The 16,305-nt window shown below is 37.7% G+C and overlaps 1 protein-coding gene across 11 annotated transcripts in view; it reads right to left on the reverse strand.

Moving 5' to 3' along the window:
- AP2B1 (adaptor related protein complex 2 subunit beta 1) overlaps positions 1 to 16,305 on the reverse strand; it is a 151,478-nt gene that overhangs the window by 73,511 nt on the left and 61,662 nt on the right. For all 11 annotated transcript variants that reach the window (XM_078373820.1, XM_035300813.3, XM_035300809.3 and 8 more), the window contains 3 exons: positions 5,395 to 5,510; positions 4,262 to 4,427; positions 1,763 to 1,861 (listed from right to left, as the gene is read on the reverse strand). In XM_078373820.1, the coding sequence (XP_078229946.1) occupies positions 1,763 to 1,861; positions 4,262 to 4,427; positions 5,395 to 5,510 (381 nt within the window). The remainder of the gene's footprint in view (positions 1 to 1,762; positions 1,862 to 4,261; positions 4,428 to 5,394; positions 5,511 to 16,305) is intronic.

Consider the following 16,305-nt stretch of genomic DNA (forward strand, 5'->3'; position numbering starts at 1 on the left):
CTGTTATTACTACAGACTGATAGTATTAGCATAATTCAGTAAAAGCAACTTTTTTAGAGGTCAAAAACAATGCAGTGGTCCAGGTATCCAGATGTCTATTAATAAGGCTTGATTCTGAGGTGAATTTCAGACTATCTATAAGAATAGTACGACCTTGTATCCTTTAAGCAATCCTTCCTAAATACTTTATCTCAAATTTTGATAAATACTTAAGAGGTAAGAGACTGAGTTTGAAGTCTGGTGAGAATTCAAAATACAGCTCTCCTATGGTGCCTGTTAAATACAAACACATAGGCCTTAACAGACGGTGAAGACAGGGTTGAGAACTTGTGAACACAGAGGAAACTACCAAATATACTTGCTTGAATATTTACAGTAAGCAGACAGGAAGAAAAGTCAAAATTCTCTTTAGAAATTGTTTTGAGAGAATGTAAGCTGCTCTAATTCTGTCACTCTACGTGACCACTTATAGCAAGCTTGTTCAACCTGGGACCCAATACAAATTCACAAACTTTCTTAAAACATTATGAGATTCTTTTGCGATTTTTTTTTTTTTTAGCTCATCAGCTGTTGTTAGTATATTTTATGTGTGGCCCAAGACAATTCTCAATTCTTTTTTGAATGTGGCCCAGGGAAGCCAAAAGATTGGACATCGCTGACTTAGGAGTTTAAAATTAAAACATGAAACAGAGTGCAAAAAAAGTGGGGGAGGTGAATAAATAAATTGTTTTGAATTCATCTTAGAGATACAAATGGGTTAATTAAGGATCCAGACACAGGAAATCTAGAATGCTCAATTCACAAGAGATAACATTAGCCACTAATACTTATAACTGCTTTGTTTCAGGCAGAGAAGATACTTAAGAAAGTTTTTAAAATACTTTAAAAAGCTCATACAAATTAAAGTTTTAAAGTTGTAAAATTAATAACAGGAAAAATTATGGCTCAGAATAGGCAAAGTACTGTTAAAGGGTTTTAAATTTTGATTACACATCAATATAAAGGAATGAGAGAGAAAAATGGTAAACTGGATATCTGAATCAAATTCCATTTGCAGATATACATCTTAACTCTGACAGCCTGCTAAAAAGCCAGCTTCTTGGCAAATCCATTTAAGAATATAACTAAATCATGAATAGACTGATGATCATTATACCAGTTACACTAGAAAACCTAATTATTTTTATTTCTGTAGATCTAAAATAATGACCTGATCTTTAAGGCCAGTTGCCATTTTCCTGGGATCAGAATCCATCTGAACTTCTTTTCCTCTGACCAAAAAAATCAAATAATTCCAAACAGGTCCAAATATATCAAATAATTCAAGGAAGCAGCATAAGTACTTTAAAATTATTTCCAAGAGAAAGGCAATCCCTCTGGAAGGTAGAACAATGCATGAAACTTTGCTGAGGCCATCTCCTATTTCCACATGGTACTTTCATTTGAAAGCTGAAATGAAGTCACAGAGAAGCTGGTAGTATCAGAACACGTCATTTTCATCTAAGTATGCCCTTCATTAAGAGTCTATGTTCAATTTTCATGAATTATGAAAAGTGGAGTCAGCCAACTCATTTAAAAGCCATACAATTAGCTACAATTCAGTTGAACACATTAAAAGGCATTGTTTTAACATTTTAACAGGATCTAAAGGCCATACTTCCTTCAAATAAAACTTCCCCAAATGAACCCCCTAGGAAGAGTCATAATTTCCTACAATTTGAAACAAGACAAATCAACACCTCACTTTTTCCAGATTTCTTACCTGTGTTGCCAAACTCAAGACCTGCTGGACTAGCTCCTGTGTTTCTGATGGTTTCTTGAGAAACAGCTTCACTATGGCAGTAAGCAGAGTGAGCTGCACCTAAACAGATAATTTGATAGAGTGAAAGAATGGCACTGGCATCATTACCTGCCATCATCTCCAAAGTGGTGTTTCCGCAACTATGAATTACTATGGAGTCTTTCTGATGTTGGTTAAGAGAAAAAAGGTTAAAACTCATCAATATCAACAATAGCAGTCAAAAATATTCATGGGAAATACAAAGGTATTCAACTGAAAACTCTATCCTCCTATCCTCAAAATGCATTTTTGGCACAAAACACTGCTTGTTTCTAAGCCAGATAGTTACCTATGTTTATTATTCTTCTTATTATTATTAATTATTTTGAGACAAGGTCTCCCTCTATTGCCCAGATGCACATTTATGAATTGTAGCCTCAAATTCCTGGGCTCAAGCAATCCTTCTGCCTCAGCTTCCCAAGTAGCTGGGGCTACAGGTACAAGCCACCAAACCTCTTTTTTTTTTGTAAATTTTTGTATCTTTTTGTAGAGATGTAGTCTTGCAATGTTGCCAGGGCTGGTCTCAAACTCCTGGCTTGAAGCGATTCTCTTGCCATCAGCCTCCCAAAGTGCTGGGATTACAGACAAGAGTAACTGAGCCTGGTCTGTATTTCTTAAAGTATATGTTAACATACTGATGGTGATAAAACTGACTCCTGAGCAAGTCTTTTATTATTTACTTCTACCAAAAGCTACAATTTGGGGGGAATTATGGAATCATCTGTCATACTGGGGCAAGAGCCAAGACAGTAGAATTATGTCAGATTACAGACTATTAGGAGTTGGCTGCTAAATCACAAAGCTATTGACTTGTACATACTCCTTGATTTAGATCTATTAAAATTGTTATGATAAATCATATACATGATCTTCTACTTGCTTTGAGTACAAATGACAGACAAAAAGGGCTTAATAATTTATCTGCTTCTCGGTCCCATGGCTCTAATTTTGGTAAGGGAAAGTGAGAAGCAGTCTCAGAATTTTCATCCACAGATAATCTTTTCAAAACTCACCACAGCCCCCAGTGAAAATCCCTGCTATAATGAGCCACAGCTATTACTAACAGAAATGTGCAGTCATTCTTAGGTGACAGAAAATAAAAAAGCAGTGTTAACTACTACTCTAATCCAGTGGTTATGTATTGCCAGCCGTAGCGGCAGCAACATCCTGGACCTTGTAAGACATGCAAATACTTAGGCACATCTCAGACCTACTGAGCCAGAAACTCTAAGGCTGAAGCCCAGCAACTTGTGCTTTAAAAAGCTCCCCCAGGTGTTAATAATGCTCACTAAAGTTTGAGAAGTACTGGTCTGAGTTACATAGGTTTTGAATATTAGAAATCAGTAAAACTGGCCAGGCGCGGTGGACCACTCCTATAATCCGAGCACTTTGGAGGTCGAGGTGGGCAGATCGACTAAGGTCAGGAGTTCAAGACCAGCCTGGCCAATGTGGTGAAACCCGTCTCTACTAAAAATACAAAAAATTAGCCAGGTGTGATGGCAGGTGCCTGTAATCCCAGTTACTTGGGAGGCTGAGGAGGGAGAATCACTTGAACCTAGGAGGCAGAGGCTGCAGTGAGCCAAGATCGTGCCACTGCACTCCAACCCGGGCAACAAGAGCAAAACTCTGTTTAAAAAAAAAAAAAAGGCCAGGTGTAGTGGCTCACGCCTGTAATCCCAGCACTTTGGGACGCTGAGGTGGGTGGATCACGAGGTCAAGAGATCAAGACCTTCCTGGCCAACATGGTGAAACCCTGTCTCTACTAAAACACAAAAATTAGCTGGGCATGGTGGCATATGCCTGTAGTCCCAGCTACTCAGGAGGCTGAGGCAAGAGCATCACTTGAACCCAGAGGAGGAGGATGCAGTGAGCTGAGATCGCACTGCTGCACTCCAGCCTGGCACCTAAGCAAGACTCTGTCTAAAAAAAAAAAAAAAAAAAAAAAAAAAAAAAAAAAAAAATCAGTAAAACTGGCCAGGCACAGTGGCTCATACCCAAAATTCCAGCACTTTGGGAGGACGAGGCAGGTGGATCACTTGAGGTCAGGAGTTCAGGACCAGCCTGGCCAACGTGGTAAAACCTTGTCTCCACTAAAAATACAAAAATTAGCCAGGTGTGGTGATACATGCCTATAGTCACAGCTACTCAGGAGGCTGAGGCAGAAGAATTGCTTAAACCCAGGAGGCAGAGGTTGCAGTGAGCCAAGATTGTGCCACTGCACTCCAGCCTTGGCAATAGAGCAAGATGCCAACTAAAAAAAAAAAATTAGTTAAACCGAAAAGGGACATCCCTGTTGGGAGAAAAATGAACACACTATATATAAATACAGACACAGAAGAAACTGCCTATAACCTTTGCTTTCTCTGCAATCTCCCCAAAGACATAGAAAACTACCAGGATAGACAAAAGATAAGAACTTACCTGGGTGCTTTCATCGTGAAAACCCTCCAGGAAGCTTTCTAGTAACTCATCTGCATTGTCAATTCTTTCAGCATATTCTCCCACAATCCAAATCATAGCTGCTCGAGCATCTGGCTCATCTAGTGAGTCTAAGTTCTCACATAGAGTGGCAATGATACTTTCATACCTGATGTGAAAAAATGAACTATGGTTATTAAAAGCCAAACTAAGAATTATATTTAATAGTGAAGGTTAAAGGCAAAACCACAAACAAGGGACCCTAAACCAAACCACCAAACTGTAAAAGCAGTGAGGTTGCAGTGAGCCGAGATCACACCACCACACTCACTTGGGCAACAGACTGAGACTCTATCTCAAAAAAAAAAAAAAACAAAAAAACAATCAGAAGCTTTGGCACAAGATATCTCTATGAGTGTAATGCAACATAGGCTTAAGATGCTTACAAAACCTTCTCTTATTTCACTTTCAGATTCCTTAATTACTTGTTTTCAAAAATCAAATCTAAAAAAGTATTTTTGCTTCAAATACTAAGAGTGTTCAATCTAAAAAACTTGTGAAAATGTAGATTTTTAAAAAAATATTGTATGAGAGTAACTACAATACTTCAGAAACGGCATGAGACTGATACTTTGTTATAGGTTCTATAATTTTCTACAATGTAAGGTAACATGCAAAGTGAAGACCACAGCTGTTACCTTTCTGGTTTTTATGGTAGAGTGGCTATATGATATGTCATCCAAACTCATACATTTCTGAGAAGAAAAGGTGCACAATCATTAATTATGTCTGGATAACAGATATAAACTGAGAATATGCCTGAACAACCTAGAATATACAGATATCCTATTTAACAGTAACTCTGCCATCAAAGAATCTGGTTAACTTTAAAATACGCCAGGAGACAACACATATTCAGGCAGAGCTTCAGTTCTTCCAAAAGAAAGCAAGCAGAGTGAAAACTCAAGTTTCAATTCCTGTGTTAACCATTTTATATGTTTTCAATTTTTAATAAAGTATCCTATTATGACCAGTAACATTCAAAAGAGTAATTGTTACCTAGGCAATTTCAAAGTGCCTTACTTAAACATTTCCTAAGTAATTTGAGAAAGAGGAGTAAAAGCATTTGGACATACTTGTTGGGGTATTTGCGGAAGATGTCCCTGATGACAACAATCGCTTCTTGGACCACATAATTCACTTTGGTCTGGATTAGATCAAGCAATGTGCTTACACAGCGCTCTGCAGATTGCTGGGAAGAGAAATACAAAAAATAAGAAGTCAGATGATCTATGCAATAACACTATCTCAACATAAAAATTCTGAAACATGTAGGTGCATCAACTAAACTAAACTGAAAGATCAGGTACTTAATTTGACCAAACTACACTAGAAGCTAGATACCAGGCTATCTGATACCATTCTACATATACCCCAAATTTTATTCATTATTTGAACTGACAGATGAATCAGTTCAAATGAATTCTTTGAATACAAACAAAAGGATGTTCCTCATGATGGATTAACATCTGAAAAACATTTATGTCAGGGATATTAATCTTCAAAGAAAATTATCATCTCAACCATACTGCTTTTAACTTTTGAAAAACATGACCATTACAGCAGTATGGCAGGGTAGTAGTGACAATGTATATATAAAAGTCCAGAAACAAAGAAACACACACACCCATCTTGGATAACCAGAAGATAGAAATAAGAAGACAGAACAAGCCAACGTAGGAGGAAAGAATAAGAATTACAAAGCAGGAGGTCTTTAACTGAAGCTCATGGATGAGTGGAGACAGCAGAGGGTGTCTTTAAATCTACTGAAGTGAAACCAAATTTTGTAGGTGCATTCAAGCATATTTTCCAGTGAGAGTCTACAACTTCCATTACATTTTCAAAGTTACACATGATCCAAAAAACTCCAAAGAACTATAGTATTTGACAATTTACCAATTTGGGGGCTATGAAACTTAAAAGTCTATGGTATTAGATAAACAACAGTTTTCCATAGCCTATAATTAATCTATAAAATGAAGTTTTATCCATTAATCTTTTATTAATTCAGAGAATATGAGAGAATACAAGTGAAAAAAACAAACGTACAGAAACTATAAGTGATCATTTTTTAAAGGGACAGATACCAGAACAGAGATCCTAAAAGTCAAGGACCAGCCTACCACATACTACAATGTACTATTATGGGTCATCCCACTATATGCCTCCTGATAAGATGCAACAGGAAGTACACACCATCACCTAATAGGTATTCTTGCTAAAAATTCTGAACAGGAAAATTACCAAGCCTCTAGACTTAATTATCTATAAGAGGATGGAAGAATAGATAAATAGCATCGCTAAGATACAAACAGCCAAATCCAGACTCCGGGAAATTCTACAAGCCTAATGACCTAGATCCTTCAATACCTGGTACCAATAAGTAAAGACTTAAGAGACACGTTATTCAAGTGCAATGTGCAGGCTTTATTTATTTATTTATTTATTTATTTGAGAAAGAGTCTCACTAGGTTCAATCTATTCTCTTGCCTCACCCTCCCGAGTAGCTGGAATTACAGGCATGTGCCACCACACCCAGCTAAGTTTTGTATTTTTAGTAAAGACAGGGTTTCACCATGTTGACCACGCTGGTCTTGAACTCCTGGCCTCAAGTGATCCGCCTGCCTTGGCCTCCCAAAGTGCTGGGATTACAGGGGTGAGCCACTGCACCCGGCTCAGACCATATTTTGATTTTCATTTGTACAAACAAACTGTTAAAAAGACGTTTTTACATAATTAGTGATAATTGAACATGGACTGAATATTCAATAAAATTAAGAATTACTGTTAGTTGCTGGGCATGGTAATGTGACAATATATTTTAAGTATCTTATCCCTTAAATATACACACTGGACTACTTGAATAAGATTATATATGGAATTTGTATCAGCATCCCACCCACCTGAAGGGAGAGGGAGAAGATACAAACAGCAACTAATCAGTGTTTGCTTAAGATGGATGATGAATACACAAGAGCTCATTATTCTGTTTTACTTTATTGTACACCTGAAAATTTCTGTAATAAAATCTTTAGAAGTACTATAACAATCTAAACCACTATAAGCAATTTAATAAAAACAAAACTGCATCTTGAGATCATTTATATGAGGTCATATATAGGATGGTTCTGTTGTACCATGAAATGATTCTGCAGTCTTCTATGTAGTTTTGTCCTTCTTCTGATTCTATTTATACCCTCTCTTTTATTCATTTTCATCTATTACTTCCTGTGCTGTTATTGCAACAGCAAAATAGTTGGAAGAAATGTAAATATGTTAAATTTATTAATGTTGTAATTGTTAGAATTATGTAGTATGTAGAAAATGGGCAACTATAAGGATTTAATTACCATAAATTAGATAATATAAATAAATGCTTAGCACAGGGCTTGATATAAAGCTCATATTTAGTCAATCCTTAGTCTTATCATTAAAATGAATACCAATAAAAGGATGTTCCTCATGATATATAAACATTTAAAAAATATGTCAGGGATATTAATTTTCAAATAAAATTTTCATCTCAACCATACTGCTTTTGATTAAAAAAAAAAAACCTACAATTAAAGCAGTATGGCAGAGGAATAGAAGTAAATATCCAATCATTGTATATACACAAAGTCCAGAAATAGAGAAATATACATACAAAATTCAGTATATGATAAAGACAACATTTCATAACAGTAAGGAAACAGCAATTTGTTCTGGTGTTTGATCCACTCTACTCCTATCTTTCACTAAAATTATTTCCCAGTTGATTAAAATTACACTTAAACATATAAAACAAGGGCTAGGCATGGTGGCTCACACGTGTAATCCCAGCACTTTGGGAGGCCAAGGAGGGTAGATCATCTGAGGTCAGGAGTTTGAGACCAATGTGGCCAACATGGTGAAACCCTGTTTCTACTAAAAAACACAAGAATTAGCTGGCTGTGGTCGTGCACACCTGTAATCCCAGTTACTTGGGAGGCTGAGGCAGGAGAATTGCTTGAACCCAGGAGGTGGACGTTGCAGTGAGCCGAGATTACACCATTGCACTCCAGCCTAGGTGGCAAGTGTGAGACTCTGTCCCCCTGCCCCCCACAAAAACCATGTAACACAAAACCACTGCCATAGAAGTAAAAAAATAATGGTGACTTTTATACAACTTTAGGTGAAGCACAATTTTCTAAGTGTGCCACTGAGGAAAAAAACAAACTGATACAAGAATCTAAACTTCTGTGCATCAAGAAAGCAAAAGAAATCTAAAAGACAACAAATTGGGAAAATGAATGCTAACTAAAAGAAGGGTTAATATACCAATCATAAAAGACTTTAAAACAACAATGTGGAAAAGATAACATATTGTAAAAAGGTGCATAGGACATGAGTGAACAATTCACAAACGGCTAAGAAATATAACAGTTATGAAGAAATGTTCACTTCAACTAGAGTTGAAAGATTTAGCTACAAGGATACTCCTTCTACTACCATTTGGAAAAAGAGTAGAAACAACTTTAAGGTTCTACAACAAGGGATAAAGTTACAAATTCAGTAAGTTATCAAGTAATTACATGTTATGTCTATAAACCAGAAACTAAAGATGATATAATTTTTTCTTTACAATGTGTATCGATGTCCATGATATGGTAAGTAAAAAAAAAGAGTATAAAACAGAGTAAATATATAGTATTTGTGGAATGATTTCATTTTTATAAAAAATACACCTTTGAATAGAGCACCATATAAACAAGGATATAAAATGATGTCCACCAAATCATGTCTACTACATGATCTGAGAAGGCGGGGGAAGCAGTGCACTCTATTTTTTTGTTTAACTCATTTTATAATTTTATATGGCAAACAAATATGACTTTCCAAATAGGAAAAATATAAGTTTTTTGTTTTTAGAAATGACACACAAACCAGTATTTTATTCTAATCTATAAAAATTACCCAGGCTGGAGTGCAATGGCACAGTCTCGGCTCACTGCAACCTCCACCTCCTGGGTTCAGGCAACTCTCCTGCCTCAGCCTCCTGAGTAGCTGGGATTACAGGCACGCGCCACCATGCCCAGCTAATTTTTTGTATTTTTAGTAGAGACAGGGTTTCACCATGTTGACCAGGATGGTCTTGACCTCGTGATCCACCTGCCTCGGCCTCCCAAAGTGCTGGGATTACAGGCTTGAGCCACCGTGCGCTCCATCTCAAAAAAAAAAAGAAATAGTAAACACAGAAAAAGCAAGAGTAGGAAGTGAAGAACTCCTGGTCTTAACATAGCACCTTAACCTCTCTCCTTTTTAAAACTGAAAAGGACCAGGAGTGTTTACTCCTGAAAAAAGTAGGCAAAAGTTATTGAAAAAAAAAACAACAACAAAAAAAACTATAGGATTGCTTTTTTCCCAGTGCTATTTATTTGCTCAATAGCTTATTGCTTCCCAAAGCTATATAGAAAGTTCATTACTATTCTTTTGCTGCTGATTTTTGTCCCATGGATGACTTAGTGCAAACAGGCCATCATTGCTTCTCCTGGCCCAGTTTACTGTTTGGCTTGGCAACTCTGTTCAAACCAAAAATTTTGAGGGCTGAAACAGTTACAGGAAAAGTTCTAAGGTAAATCTGGGTAATCTGAGATGAGAGCACTAGATAAGACAGGATTCCTGAAGGGTGACCTTAAGTTTCTTGAGAAAGTTCATTCCTCACATCCTCTTAAACTCCCACCAAGGAACTTAATGAAAGGAAGAAGTGAAAGCCATCAGCAGTCTTTTCCAGAAGACTATGAACAATCTTTCCATTAGTCACAATACATGACTTGAGGAATCCAGATGCTTTGAAAACACTTTCTAGTAATTCTAGGGCTAGAAAGTCTCTTAACTTCAGAATGAGATATAATTTTTGTATTACCATTTATAGCTTTGTCAGAGAGGTCATAAGACAATGACAGTCTGGTAGAAAAGACAGCTATGTACAATAGTAAAGAGAACAAAACTATCTCACTCTTATGCTACCAAAATCTCTCTGAAAATTACCTACATTAACACGAAGTTGACAGTAAGATATGTCAATTTAAAAAGAAAAGAAAAATTAAGTTGTGATGTGTGGTGATAGTGGTAATAAAAAAGATGTAACATATCAAGGTCCAATAAAAAGACTTTCCCATTTCTCCGATGAAGCAAGAGAAACATATTAAACATCTGAATCAAGTGAGCTAGCAGAACCAGAAATAGAACCCAGGATTATCTAACTCCTTGCTATAACAGCCAGTCTACTAAATGACTTATCAACAGCAACTACAGGAAGAAACACTAAATCGAAAAAAACATGGAAGGCTAATTAGCAACAGATATTTCATTGAAGAGTCTCTGACACACATCTGTTGCCTTTTGTTCCTATAAAGTACTGGTCATACTGCACAAATTGTTTTCGTATTCCTGAAAAATCACATGGTCCAACTCTGACTCTATACAGAACTACATATAATGAAGTACCAAGAATAAACATGGGGCTCTGAACCCACAAAAACAGTGAACAAAAGCCAATGTTAATTTCAACAAATTTCTGAATGAAGACAAACAAATGGAGGACTGCTGACTGATGAAACAGGGCAATATAAATGACAGCCCATAATACCTACCAGAAGGCTATAGCCAAGTTAGAAACCAATCTGCCCTCTAAGACCAGAGAGGCTCTTCAAGAGGTCGTCCATGTAAAGATGAACCCCCTTCTCTAACCTGATAGTTGACAGCCTTGACTATGTATATAGAAGTCCTAATCAACTTTTCTGTTTCCTCATTCTTAAAAAGAAATGAGCGGCCGGGCGTGGTGGCTCACCTGAGGTTGGGAGTTCAAGACCAGCCTGACCAACATGGTGATATCCCGTCTTAAAAGAAAAAAAAAAAAGAAATGCGCTGCACTTTAATGTATGCATAGCATACATCTCAATTAAAAAAATTATATGTATAGATATGCAACCATCACAAAAAAAACAATTAAATTCAAAGTGCAAAAACAAAAAATAAATCATTCATATCCTCAGAGACTCAAGAAGCTGTTGCAACCACAAAAAGAGGAATGCGATGAAAAATATACCAATAACAAGAAATAGGGAGGCTGTATGGAATGATGTGGAGAAGCCAGGAGGCAATCAGTCAGAATAGAACAAACAAGAAGACAGAGGACTGCAAAAGAGAAGGGTCTAAGACAAAAGAAGGTGTACAGATTTGATACTATGCTTAAGGAACAGGAAGAAGACAGGGGCATGATAAAGACACACATACAAGAAAAAAGCAATTAAAGAAACTCCAGGGCCGAGTGCGGTAACTCACGCCTGTAATCTCAATACTTTGGGAGGCTGAGGCAGGCAGATCACTTGAGGCCCTTGTTTGAGAACAGCCTGGCCAACATGGCTAAACCTCATCTCTACTAAAATACAAAAATTAGCTAGGTGTCGTAGCACATGCCTGTAATCCTAGCTACTCAGGGGGCAGAGGCACAAGTCGCTTGAGCCCGGAGGCAGAGGTTGCAGTGAGCCAAGATTATACCATCAAACTCCAGCCTGGACAACAGAGTGAGACACTGTCTCAAAAACAAACAAACACACAAAAAGAAAAAAAAATATTTTAAAAAAAAGAATAAAAGAATCATTAAAAAAACAAAAACAAAAACAAATAAGCCCTCCAGAAAAAAACAAAAGATACTATAATTGTTTGCATTATATTGGCCCTAAATATTTAGTCATAATATGCATAAATTTTATAAGCCAATAGTTGATAGAATAAGAAACAAAGGCATATTATTTCAATCTACCATTATAATGGATATAGGAACAAAAACCTTCATTATGTAATTACGCTGGAAAATACGAGAGAGAAGAGAAATGGTGGGTTGTATGAACTAAGCTTCTTATAGCAGAAAGTTAATAGAAAGTCTATGATAGGTAAATCAATAAATAATAGCATAAGAATATTATTACTGTTATTGTTCTTTTTTTGAGACACGGTCTTGCTCTTTCACCCAGAGTGAAAAGGTTTCAGGCTGGAGTGCAGTGGCATAATCACCGCTCACTATAGCCTCAACCTCCTAGATTCAAGCAATCTTCCTGCCTCAGCCTTCCAGGCATCTGGGACTACAGGTGTGTACCAACATGCCCAGCTAATTTTTAAAAGTTTTTGTAGAAACAGAGCCTGACTATATTTCCTAGGGTGGTCTCAAACTCCTGGGCTCAAGCAATCCTGCCACCTTGGCCTCCCAAAGTGCTGGGATTACAGGTGTGAGCCACTGCACCCAGCCAAGAATATTATTTAGAGATATGGAAGTGCAGTCATGTCTCCATATCCATGAGAGATGGGTTCCTGGGCCTCTTGTGGATTCCAAAATCCATGGAGGCTTAAGACCCTAACATAAAATTGTATAGTATTTGCATATAACTTAAGCCTATCCTCTTGTATACTTTAAATCATCTCTAGACTATTTCTAATACCTAATACTACATAAATTCTACATAAATAATTGTTATGCTTATTGTTTAGGGAATACAAATAAAAAGTCTGTACGTGTTCAGTACAGACAAAACCATCCTTTTTATTCCCCCTATTTTTGATCCACATTTAGTTGAGTCCATGTATGTGGAATTCGTGAATATGGAGGACCTATTATAATCAAAAGAATAACTAAAAGTGCCCGTTTCTGGTGGCAAGGTCTGGGAAAGGGGCGGCAGGCACCATGTCCGGCCACAAAGGTGGCAAGGAAAAGCCCCTGAAAAGGCCCAAGAAGCAGGCCACGGAGACGGATAAGGAAGATAAGGCTTTCAAGCAGAAACAAAAAGAGGAGCATTAGAAACTCGAGGAGCTAAAAGCAAAGGCCGGGAGGAAGGTGGAATTAAGAAATCCGTCAGGGGGGAGGATGCAAGATGGCCAATCGCTAACAGCTCGGGATTGCAGCACTCAGTTAAAGCGCAGAGAACTAGAGGAGGCCACACTTACAGACAAATTCAGGTCGCTCACGGAGCAGAAGATCCCCAGTGGAGGAGTTAAACCGGTCGCCAGCACAATTCTTGTGGCCGGCGCAGCGGTTTCGCCGGCACCTAGGCGTGGCAGCTCTCGGAGCAGAGCAAACAGGGCTGGCTTCCCTTCGGACCCAGGTTTGGAGGACCCACACGGGCCCCCAGCACGACTCCTGAGGCCGGTGCAGCGGCTGTGATGGCACCTCAGCACGGCAGCTCTCAGCACAGAGTAAACTAGACTGTTTCCCCTTCTGACCGAGGTTTGCAGCCCCGGGAAGGCAGAGTCGCCTATTACCGACACAAGAAGGAAGCCAGACAGGAGAATCCTGGGCAGAAAACACCATCAGTCTTAACGCCGCCTGGTTCTGGCCCTGGGAACTAACAACTTGGACGTCCACTCAAGAGACCTAATCTGAAAGTAGGTAATTTCAAAGACGACAGGAGGATAAATTTACAATGATGGGAAGAAACCAGCGTAAAAAGGCTGAGAATACTCAAAATCAGAATGCCTCTCCCTTTAAAGATGATCACAGTTCCACATCAACAATGGAACAAGGCTTGATGGAGAACAAGTGCATCCCAATGACAGAATCACTCTTCAAGGAATGGATAATAAGAAACTTCTGTGAGTTAAAAGAGCATGTTGTAGCCCAACGTAAAGAAACTAAGAACTTTGAAAAAAGGTTTGATGAAATCCTATTGAGAATAGACAACTTAGAGAGGAATATAAGTGAATTAATGGAACTGAAGAATACAATACAGGAACTCCGAGAAGTATGCACAGGTTTAAACACTCGAATTGTTCAAGCAGAAGAAAGGATATCAGAGGTCAAAACCCAACTTAATGAAATAAAACAAGAAGACAAGATTAGAGAACAAAGGATAAAAAGGAATGAGCAAAGTCTCCAAGAAATGTGGGACTATGTGAAAAGACCAAATTTACGTTTGATAGGTGTACCTGAATGCAACGGAGAGAATGAATCCAAGCTGGAAAATACCCTTCAGGATATTATTCAGGAAAATTTTCCTAAACTAGCAAAGCAGGTCAATATTCAACCCCAGGTAATACATAGAACACCACAAAGATATTCCTCAAGAAGAGCAACCCCAAGGCACATAATCGTTAGATTCACTAGGGTTGAAACAAAGGAGAAAATACTAAGGGCAGCCAGAGAGAAAGGTCAGGTTACCCACAAAGGCAAGCCTATCAGACTTACAGCAGATCTCTCAGCAGAAACTCTACAAGCCAGAAGAGAGTGGGGGCCAATATTCAACATCCTCAAAGAACAGAACCTTCAGCCCAGAATTTCATATCCAGCCAAACTAAGCTTCACAACTGAAGGAAAAATAAAATCTTTTATGAACAAGCAAGTACTCAGAGATTTTATTACCACCAGGCCTGCTTTACAAGAGCTTCTGAAAGAAGCATTACACACAGAAAGAAACAACCAGTATTAGCCTTTCGAAAAATATACCAAAAAGTAAACAGCACCAACATAAAGAAGAATTTACATCAACGAATGGATAAAACAGCCAGTTAACATCAAATGGCAGTAACCCTAAATTTAAATCAACTAAATCCCCCAATCAAAAGACACAGCCAAAACCCAACGGCATGTTACATCCAGACCTGTTTCACATGCAAGGATACACAAAGACTCAAAACAAAGGGATGGAGAAAGATTTACCAACTAAATGGAGAGCAAAAATAAATAAATTAATAAATAAAAAGCAGGAGTTGCAATTCTCATATTGGATAAAATAGATTTTAAAGCAACAAAGATATAGTGGTAAAAGGATCAATGCAACAACAAGAGCTAACGATCCTAACACCTAGATACATAGAGACTTAGATTCAATGAGACAGAAAAGTAATAAGGATATCAAGGACTCAAACTCAGATCCGGAACAAGTAAACTTAATAAATATTTGTAGAGCTCTCCACTTCAAATACACAAACTATACATTCTTGTCAATACCACATCACACCTACTCATAGGTTTAAATGAAACATTGACTGGCCATTATTAATACCCATTTTTTTTTCAGAATAAAGCAATATTTCCGTTCACCCTCCCTCTTTCTCTTCCTCTTTCTCCCTCTCCTTTACTCATTTTTTTTCTTTCCTTCTCTCAAAAAAAAAAAAAAGAAATCCAGCAAAAAAATAAGCTGTTCCTTGTGCCTGAGGATACAGCGACCCCTTATTTCATCCATATTTAAACATCTGTATTCCCTGCCATAACACTCTTTGCCGCCTGTAGACAGCATTAAGTGTTGTCTTGGCACTGTTGTACATTTAAAAATAAACTTTTGTAAAAAAAAAAAAAAAAAAATCTTCTAGTGGCTCATATCTCTTTAGTTGTTTTCACTAAGTCAGTCCTACCATAAATGTGAATTTAAAGTAAAACCAGCTGAGAATCTTGCAAGAGTCTGCCCTTTGGTCCTTGTTAAACCCTAAACTTTGTATCACCTGAAATCAAACCAACTCATTTGACAGGAAAAAAAAAAAAGAATAACTAAAAACAAAAAGTTAAAAATTATTCCCTCTGGGAAGATACTCTAGGTAGGGAGGGAAAGGAGGGACCAGAGACAGCTGCTTTCCATTAAAAATTATTTAATATTTAAACTATGTACTTTGTAATTTTGATAAACTTAGAAATGTATTTTAAAGAAAAAAGCAAGCCAGGAGTGGTGGCTCACACCTGTAATCCCAGCACTTTGGTAGGCTGAGGTGGGTGGACTGCCTGAGCTCAGGAGTTTGAGACCAGCCTGTCCAACATAGTAAAACCTCCTCTTTACTAAAAATACAAAAAATCAGCTGGGCATGGTGGCAGGTGGCTGTAATCCCAGTTACTAGGGAGGCTGAGGCAGGAGAATCATTTGAACCCGGGAGGCGGAGGTTACAGTGAGCCGAGGTCGTGCCATTGCATTCTAGCCTGGGGAACAAGAGCAAAACTGTTTCCTTTAAAAAAAAAAAAAAAAAAAAAAAAGAAATGTGAATAGAAC

The sequence above is a fragment of the Callithrix jacchus genome, chromosome 5, assembly GCF_049354715.1.
Source record: "Callithrix jacchus isolate 240 chromosome 5, calJac240_pri, whole genome shotgun sequence".
Lineage (NCBI taxonomy): Eukaryota > Metazoa > Chordata > Mammalia > Primates > Cebidae > Callithrix > Callithrix jacchus.